At 37.0% G+C, this 10033-nt stretch overlaps 1 protein-coding gene across 1 annotated transcript; it reads right to left on the minus strand.

Moving 5' to 3' along the window:
- Nucleotides 1-1264: 1264 nt before the first annotated feature.
- Nucleotides 1265-9112, minus strand: LOC121504767 (fibrinogen alpha chain). Its single transcript, XM_041779826.1, has 4 exons — nt 8902-9112; nt 7247-7430; nt 5822-5967; nt 1265-1815 (listed from the first exon to the last, which is right to left on the minus strand). The coding sequence occupies exons 1-4, from the start codon at nt 9088-9090 to the stop codon at nt 1468-1470; spliced, it is 867 nt and encodes a 288-aa protein (XP_041635760.1). The 5' UTR covers nt 9091-9112; the 3' UTR covers nt 1265-1467.
- Between the last annotated feature and the right edge of the window lie 921 nt (nt 9113-10033).

Raw genomic sequence — 10033 nt, forward strand, 5'->3', positions numbered from 1 at the left:
AATATGGTAAACATACCCACATTTGTATTTGCTCTCTGCATTAAATAATCTCTCTGTCTGCCTAGGAAGAATCCATTCCATATAAGTGATGATCTCTACGAGTCGGCACCAATATCTCAGAGAAAATGTTCGAAAAAGAATAAAGAAAGCAGACTCACCTGTCTCTTGTTCAGCTGCTGTGTTCAGGCAGGTGTGCTAGCCTCTGCTACTCGTCTGCCTTTTATGCTGAAGAACCGACACTGATTCTTCATCTGAGCCATTGTTTTCTTTCATTTCTCCACACAGCAGCTCTTTGGTTAAATGTTACGCCGACAATGACATGTTTTATCCTGGTGTGACTCAGACGACCTGCAGAGACTGGTGCTGCTTTGTCTCTCAGTTATTAATTTAACATACATCAGGATACGAGCCCTTTAAGTTTGGGTTACATCATTTTGATATGGTCCTTTTTCTTCATTGTGTGTGCTGTCGTTTTGTGCTCCGGGTTCCCAGACTATCTTGTGTGTTTTGCACCTTTTAAAGATATAAAATACAAATCTTATAAAGTTGAGTGCAACATTCAAGTATCACTCTTTAAACTACAAAGAATCTACTTCAGCCACCACCCTCTGATTATTGATTACATTAGTAACATTTCAACGAGTAACTGATACCAGCTGGCTCGAAAACAGTGGATAACACCTGTACATAAGAAGTATTTTAAGGTCATGATAATAAGAATGAGATGGAGTTATTGCACGGCAGGCATATAATACTGAGCCACACCTCTGTTTAGACAGATTATGTTACCTTAGGTCATTAAAGGCCGCACAGTTTCTATGCCAGAGTAATCATATAGTACTGAACACAAAACAAATTCTGCAAAGTCTCTGTTGCTGTAAGCAGAAAGACCTCAGATGGGGGTCCAAATAAGCAGCCATAGCTCAACAATGGTGCTTTAGCTGTCGCTCACCTCCGACCACCATCAACCTTGCTTCTTGTCTCGACAGGAAGTTGAATTTCATGGGGAATTTTTGAAGGCAGTTTTCTGAAAACTGTTGCATCGGGGAGCGATTTCTCCACAAAAGTAAGATATTGATAGTAAGTAATGCTTTGAAATATTGTTGGTTTTGTGTCAAAAGCTTAATCAGCTGTCTATACTTTTGAATTATGATCACTTTTGTTGTTCAGGTTTTGTGTTCACACTAAAAGCATTTTAGCCAGGTCTGTTCATTCAGGAAACTAAAAGCTTTCACAGAGTGACTCTAGGAACCCATTTTTCAAGCATAAATAATTTTTTTATTCAAAGAAACCACTTTAAAACAATCAAACCACCACTCTAGAAACATTAATTTGCAGGGACAGAGCACCATAAAATCCTTCAAACCACCAGTAGCCAGTTTAATTTTAACGTGTTTGTTATGGTGGACCACTCCAGGTCTACAGCCCCCCCCCCGCTTGAAAATGCATTTCCTTTAGTTGAACTCATTACTCCAGTTCAGATGGACTGTCAGCCTCCACACCTTCAGACTCCGTCAGCAGTTCCTCCAGAAAAATCCGGTTCTGTCCGATGTCCTCAAACTGAGTGAGCAGCTCTCTTTGGACTGTCGGTATGGTCTTGTAGTCTGCGGATGATACCTGGCTCACATCTATAGGCTGCAGGTTGATGTGTGGGATGTCCTGAAGAGGCACAGCTGCAGCCTTTTTCTTCTTCAGACCCTTGCCCAGTTGTTGCATGGCAGTTTGAAGAGTTTCGTAACTATGATGACGAACAGTGAATGGTACCACCGCTTTGCAGGACCCTTGGCAGGCTCGGAGTTTCATGTCAATATCAACCTGTTTGGGTGAGAATGTCAAAGAAAAATATCCAGTCAGGAACACTCTTGTCATACACAAACCATTTCACTGCAACATGAATAAACAGTTTGGCTTTAAAAATTAGTCCAAAGGCAATTCATCCATACTGAATCTGAATGCTATACAAGCTTTATGCTATAAAGGAGGAGGCTGAGGTGGAGGAGGTGAGAGGTGATAGGATCTGCTGGCCGTCAGGTGGCTGGGCGTATGACCATGTCCTGCATGAACTAACGCTAGGCTTCATTTCCTGTCAAAAGTTCACACTTTGCACAACTCAACACAGATTTAAGCCTAGCTTTGGTCTCCACCATCTCTGAAACAAGCTAGCTGCTAAACACTTGTTGCATATATGTGTGGATATGCCACTCACTATAACCGCGTTTGGTATTTTAATATCGAGGGACTCAAAAGTGTCCATACTTGCAATGAATTTATGAGACTGCAGCAAAACAACAAGTAATATTCACTGTAACACCACCTCCTGGCTAGCTCGCCATGATTTCTGTAGTATATATGTGGGGATATGCCACCAGGGAAAGAGGGATTTTTTTTTTCGAGTTTGTTTAGGTTTAGGCTAGATCAGAAAATCAGGAAACGGCTCTGGGAGGTGGGAGAACAGTAATAATACAAACAAACAGGTATTTGAGTTTAAGTGGCTGGTGCCTTATATTGACAGTGAAAAGTGATCAGACACACAACATATACCATAATATTTACACTCTGCAGATATCAGTTTGGTTCAAGTTTCAAGGGTTAGGTTTTAACCTGAAGTGCACTTCATTAGAATATTTATAAGATTTTCTATTCACAAAATAAACAGCAACAGCAGCAATAAAGTCCCAGAGTACACAATTCCTACAACAGGGTCACTGTGTCAGTGAACAGAAACCACAGTTCACACGAGAGAGAGTAATGATTCGCCGCACGATGTGTGGTTTAAATGTCCTTGTTTGAAACCAGAATGTCCATGTAATCGTTAAGGTCCATAAGCGCTAGCATAGCATAGAGTTCATGTGAAGTGTTGGTGAGGACTGGCTGCGACAGCCTCCTACCAGACCGCAGAAGGAAGGTTGTTGTTGTAGAGTAGACAATCTTCAGGTTCTTTACTGGGCTCTTAGCTTGCCATCAGCTGATAGGGCACCCAACCGGGCACACCTGGCCAATTCCCCTTTAAAATCCGTCGCACAACAGTCTGTCCGGCATCAGTACTGGTGGTGAAAAAGGCTCCTGTGCAGCCGTCCACATGGCCTCTCTCTGAGTTCTCACAGGAGAGGAACACAGGAAGCTTGTACGGAGTGTTGCTGAAGCGTTCTCGCGAGTGCTGTGCGAGAATCAACGTGAACACGTGGTGCGTTCACTGGCATGCAACAATGGGAACTTTCACATTTTATACTAGTTTAGGTAGATTTTCTAACCTGGGTTACACACTCTTATGTTCATGCTAGCTGTTTCATGTGGTGACAACGGAAGTGTACAGTTTGGTTTTCAGAGGTTAACCCTTATGCCCTCCTCAAAATTACTACCCTCTCGACATCTTCGAGGCAAAAATGTACACAAACTGAAAAATTGCCATTAAATCAGCATACATCAATATTTTTTCCACTTTTTTTTTCATAAATCTCCTTAACAGCTTCAGACTTGCTCAAAACTACCAAACACTCAATAATTTTCAAGATTTTAACCCTTCAAATGTCAGTTTGATGATTTGAAATATGTCATTTTTTACTACAAAAAACACAAAAAGTGAATTATTTTCCATATAATAAATAGTAGAAATATGGGGCTTTGGTGCTGATGAGAGTCAAAGATTTGCAACAAAACTGATTTTATTGCATTAATATGTTTTTACATAATGTCAGAAATACCCTCCTGACATCTTCGAGGCAAAAACGCCTCCATTGACTTCCATTAAAACCAGGTTTTTTAATCTCACTGTCATTGCAGTATAAAATCATGCATTCTTTAATGTCAGCATTTCAATGTGAAGAAGTCTAGTGAAATTTGACATTTTTACCGTATTCCACCAGATTCAACCATTTACTCATTGTAGGACCATGCACCACATTCTGGTATTTTTGCCCGTTATATTATGAAGAGTTTTGTGTGCTTTTAAAAGGGTTACAATTCTGAGAATTATTGAAAGTTTGGTAGTTTTGATCAAGTCTTCAGTTGTTAAAGAGATTTATGAAAAAAAGTAGAGAAAAATATTGATGTATGCTGATTTAATGGCAGTTTTTTTTTTTTTTTTTTTTTTTTTGTACCTGTACAATCTTCCCTTAAAGGTGTCCAGAGGGTGCCCTAATGTTAAAGCTGGCACTACATAAAAAATACAAGTGCAGTGAAATCAATTTTGTTGCTAATCTTTGACCCATCCAAGACTCTCATCAGCACCAAAGCCCCTTCTTTCCACTATTAATTTTATGGAAAATAATTCACTTTTTGTGTTTTGTTTTTTTTTTTTTTTTTGGTAGTAAAAAACAAAATATTTCAGATAATCAAACTGGCATTGAAAGGGTTAAAATCTTGGAAATCATTGAGTGTTTGGTAGTTTTGATCAAGTCTGAAGTTGTTAAAGAGATTTATGAAAAAAGTAGAAAAAAATATTGATGTATGCTGATTTGATGGCAGTTTTTTGCACATGTACATTTTTGCCTCGAAGGTGTCCAGAGGGTACAAAATTGATTGAGAGAATATGAATGACATTTAAGAGCAAAACATGTTGGATTTTAAAAATTTAACTAGAAAGAAAAGTTCCTGTAAAAATTCATGCCACAAGCTGTAAAAACAGACAAAATGAAAATAAGTAAATAAATAAAAAGATAAAATAAATAAAAAATTGAGAAAAATGGCCAAAAATGCCCGAGGAGGGCACAAGGGTTAAACAGCGGGGAAAGCCATCTTGATGAGAGATATGTTAGTGAACATTTTTCATTGTTGCAAGGAGTGAAATGAGCTGAGGCAAGCTACAGACTCTAGTAAAGACCCTCTAAAGCAGAGATGTCAGACTCAGTCACAGCAGAGGCCAAATTCTGAATTTGGGTCTAACCTGAGGGTCTAACCGGGTCAAAAATTTCTGTCAACCTCATCTCCACCAGTAACCAGTTTTAGGAACCAAAACGTAACACTGATGATACATAATTTAGAGATTTAAAAAAGTCCAAAGTTAAAATCATGATTTTTAACAGTTTAAGTCCTAAATAAAATTTAAAATCATGAGTTTAAAGGTCAAAATATGAGATGAAATTTAGTATTATGAGTTTTAATGCAAAATATGAAATAAAATTCAAAACAGTAAGTTACATTTTTTAGTCAAAACGATCAATAATTGGGAATGAAAGTTGTATTTAGGAGTTGAAAAGGTCAAGATGTAAGAAAAAAATTCAAAAAAGTTTTAAAGATGAAATATGAGATAAAATTCAAAATCGTCAAAGTATGAGATACAATTCAAAACAATAAGTAATTTTTTTAATCAAAAAGGTCAATAATTGGGAATTCAAGTTACATTTAAGAGTTGAAAAATCAAGATGTCTGAGAAAAATTAGAAATTATAAGTTTAAAAGGTCAAGATATGAGATGAAACTCAAATTTATGAGTGTTGAATGCAAAAAAATGAGATATATTCAAAACAATAAGTTAAATTTTGGAATAAAAAAAGTCAAATTCATACATTTAACCCCTTAAAGCCTGTTGTATCATTTTTAATACATACTTTTATGATACGTCTATCTAATCAATATGATCAATAAATTACTAAATAAACTTCTGAATACAATCTGATAGATGATCAAAATGCCCTCAAGTGGACTATCAGTTACTAAAAACACCTAATATATAAAATGAGATAAAAAATATATATACATTTTATGGAAATTTTTTTTTTTTTGGATTTCAGATTCTTTAACTCAAAGGTTTATAAATCAAACAACAGATACTACCGATATCCCTGACACAAATTCATTCACTGAAACGATGCAGAGCGCCTCACCTCTGTACGGTACAACTCTCGGACTTGTTCCTGGACTTTATGGTTCAGCTCCTGGAGCTGCTTTGACAGCCTTGAAGATTTCCTCCGTAGGGACGTGAGGTTTCTCGCCAGTCCTTGGCTGTGTTCCACAAACTTCAGTTCTGAAACTGGAGATGAATACATTCTGAATCAGTCAGCATTACATTTGTTTTCTGTTGTGTTGAGTAAGATTGTTAAGAATAGAAGAACGTCCTCGCCAGGAACCAAAGCTTGTCTAAACCAGTGGTTCTCAACCTTGGGGTCAGGACCCCCTTGGGGTTCATAAGACACTGAGAAGGCTCACCAGATGCCTTAAAAAAAGGCACACTGTTGGCAATTTTACACCAATTATATCAAATGTTAATCCTTTATCATCACTTTAAACACCAATTTTACCAATTTAAGCAAATGTTTGCCACTTAAAACCCATTTCTGTCCATTTTCAACCCTTTTCTGCTTCTTTTTGTTGCTTCTAATCCAATTCTCTCTGCCTATTGTTGCCTATGTTGATCCACTATGGCCTCATTAACCACTTTTTTACCCTTTTTTGACAATTTTAACCACAGTTAACCTATTGTTGCCAGTTTATATCAATTTTCAATCCTATTCTACCTAATTTCCACCAATTTTTTCGCACTTTGAAACCATTCCAGCCACTTTTGAATCCCCTTTTGCCACTTCATGTGCCTGTTCTTGCCACTTTTATCTAATTTTTCCTGCTTTTAATCCATTGATGTTCTTTAAAAATCAAGTTTTCCCATTCTTTTGCCATTATTAACCAATTTTAGCAATTATTAATCCATTTTAAATGTTTTTGACAAAAGTTATTTTCATTTTAAGAAGGCCATTTTCTGCACAAATGCATAAATAAGGATATTTATTTATTTCATGAGAGTGGTTATTATTCAGGTCAAATATAAAATATGGATTTCACAGCTTAACTTCACAATGGAGCATGGTTTTACTGACCTCCATGGACCCCCAGTGTGACTGGGTCCCAGAAAGCTCCCCCTTTATCCCCCCTTATGGGTGGCCTTGTGCACATGGCTATTCTTGATTGTGCATGGCTGTGTTGAACCACCTTCTCACTGGGGGTCCCTGGACTCTGGCACCTTTATTTTGAGGGTCGTTGGCTGAAAAGGTTGACAACCTCAGGTCTATATCACTGGTTTTCAAACTTTTTTTGCCCCAGGCACACCTAAGGTTAAGCCAAAATCTCAAGGCACACCATATTGATATCAATACAAAATAAACTTAAACCTATTTTAACATATAGGCATGATAGTTCAGACTTCCATCGCTGTGCTTCAGGACTCTTCTTCAGAATCAACTGAGACTAGATCCATGTTCTAAACAGTCTATGGCAGAAACATCAGCGTTGGCTTTGAGAGCATCAGTCGGTCTTACTGTATCTGTCAACGATGACTCTACGGTTGCGGTTGTAGACGTGCGTCATCGCCTTCATGGTCTTCTCAGCTGCGTCTTCGTACATCTTTGCTTTCTTGCACACCATCCTCAGTTTTCTCTCTACCTCGCTCTCCATCTGTGAGATCATCCCCTGGACTCTGCAGCCAGAGGGGCATTTGGAGACCTTTAGAAGACAAGACAATGGCATGTGAATGTATAGGATTAATCCTTGTGTGATTTAAATGGGAACAGGACAGTAAGTGCTCATCATAATGGATTACAGAAAACTAGAAACCATAAATTCAGGCCATAAACTCATTATGAAAATGAAACATAGGGACATTTTCTCACTGACTTTAATAAAGCCAGACTCCTGAGGCTGGTCCACCATTCTGACCAGTGGAGAGAAAGCAGATCAGTGACATTTTTAACTGGATTTTCTGACTATGCGGTTTGGTCTTAGAAGTAGTCAGGACTGCCCACAGCATTGGCTGGGCCCCTAAAAACCCAGAGAAAGGCCCTCCACAGCTATGATCTAGTAATATCAGTGCGTGTGTGCTGGATCATTAGCATTGGTGCTAGCATCCTGGCTAACAGTTTCCTCATTCTGGAGATGAACAACATGTCAAGCTGTGATCAGGTTCTGATGGTGAAATTATTTATTGGTGCTTCGTTTTTAATGTTTCAACACTTTTTCCAAACTTTTTGCTTCTTCTTTTACCCATTTAAATGATTTTTGCTACCTTTTCCCCCTCGATTGTCACGGTTAATCCCTTCATGCCAAATATTTCTGTAACCTCCTTTTTCAAATTTTAACCCATTTCTTGCTATTTTATTTTTCCATATTTGACCAATTTTTGCTACTTTAAGCATCTTGTGGTCAGTTTATGCCACTTCTAACTCCTATTGCTGGGATTTTTGTACCATTTTTTTTACCACTTTTTGCAAAATTTTTCCTCTTTTTGCCAAGCATCATCTATTTTTGCAGCTTCTTTTAACCCCTTTTAAACCATTTTTGCGAGCTTTCACTTATATTGACACTTTTTGCACTTGTCACTCATTTTTGCCAATTTTTTTTTTGCCATATTTAACCCATTGTTGCTACTTTTTGCTTATATTAACACTTCATCTTGCCAGTTTGTGAAAACTTTTCCATGTTTATTTTACATTTCAACCATTTTCATCCCTTCTGCCACTGTTACTTATTTTTGCCACTTGTCCCCCATCTTTGACTCTTTTTCACAGTTACTGTTTTTTTCTTCCATTAAAGTTGATTCAGTTTCTTCTACTTTATTTTTTGGTGTCCTAGCATTTGTGCACATCATGGCTTAGCTATAACATCTAACATAACTTTCCTAATGTTTAATCAACATTGTAAAAATTGCCAATAAAAAGGTAATTCTGGTTTAAAAAAATGTTCATATTTAGGAAAAAAATGGCTATATTGTAATAAAGCAAAAAATCAATATCATTTTTTGTTGCTTTGATAAAAGTGTTAAAAAATAAATGATGATTATCACAGATTGACTTAACAGCGGATCTTGGTTTTGCTGACCTCCATGGGCCCCCAGTTTGGGTTGGCCACAGGAAGCTCCCCCCTTTATCCCCCCTTAATGGTGGCCTTGAGTAGATGGGACAGGAAGTAAGGCTCATACCCAGTCGTCATCTGAGCACATGGGGACATCTGATTGGGCCTGACAGTGCTGCCCGTTGTATGTCTTGGCATAGGTAGAGGGCTGCTGACCGATCAGATTCTGCTGACTCAGCCTTGAGCACACTGCAGACAAACAGAAGAGAACAGGACAGAGGTCAAACAACCTTGGACAGACATCTAAATCAAACATGACATTGGACAGATCGAATGTGTTTGTGGGTTGTGTTGTAAGAGTTTGGCTGGTTTGGAATTCAAACAGGACAAAGGTCTCAGTAAATATCAGCCATTTTCAGTCGAGGCCGGCATTGACTTTCCACCAATTATTCACCAATATCACTCATGCACTTTAACCAAGGAAACCAAAATTCAACATAAATGTTCAGATTTGTTTGACTTTACAGCGGCTTGTGATGAGTTTATTTATTTATTTTTATGAAATAAGAATTTGATAATTCTCTCACTTACTTATAATGCTTTTTTCATTTTTCTTATATGGACATTAATTAAAGATTTACTAACATAAGAGATCAAACTTCATAAAGATAAGCCTGGATTTCAAATGTTTGAAGTCAAAATGGTCCCAGAACCTCAGAACCCACATGCTGTAACGGGCATTATTTTAAACGACATCAAACATTTAAAACAGATGAAATCTAGACCACAATATAAACTACAGGCTGGGTAAGTTATTTTGGTAATTATCAGGCATTGTTTTTTAATATAATAGATCAATGGGGTTTATTAGAAATTTTGAAGTTTGATTTATTTGAATCAGGTATAAAAAAAAAACCTTGGAATTGTACAGAAAATCACACATTTTCATACATTAAAAACATCTTCTGAACCTCTGTCACAATTTAACCCCTTAAAGCCTGAAAACATAAATTATAGCCAGAAATTTTGAATTTTTTGGAAATGAAATGTTTTATTGAAATTAAAAAAAAAAAGAAAAAAAAAATCCATAAAATTAAACATTTATATTTTTTGTATATCATTTGATACTTTAGGTGTTTTTGGTAACTGATAATCCACTTGAGGGTATTTTTTAAAATCATTTTTCAGATTGTATTCAGAAGTTTTATTTAGTCATTTATGATCATACTGATTAGATAAAGGTATCATAAAAGTATGTA

Source organism: Cheilinus undulatus, linkage group 22, assembly GCF_018320785.1.
Source record: "Cheilinus undulatus linkage group 22, ASM1832078v1, whole genome shotgun sequence".
NCBI lineage: Eukaryota > Metazoa > Chordata > Actinopteri > Labriformes > Labridae > Cheilinus > Cheilinus undulatus.

What these genes read in the sequence shown, in the direction of transcription:
- LOC121504767 (XM_041779826.1), bottom strand. Translation starts at nt 9,090, where the DNA reads ATGTTTGATTTAGATGTCTGTCCAAGGTTGTTTGACCTCTGTCCTGTT. An exon ending in TGTGCTCAGATGACGACTGG is followed by an intron (nt 7,431 to 8,901) that starts GTATGAGCCTTA and finishes TGTCTTCTAAAG; the next exon opens with GTCTCCAAATGCCCCTCTGG. An exon ending in AGTCATCGTTGACAGATACA is followed by an intron (nt 5,968 to 7,246) that starts GTAAGACCGACT and finishes ATTCATCTCCAG; the next exon opens with TTTCAGAACTGAAGTTTGTG.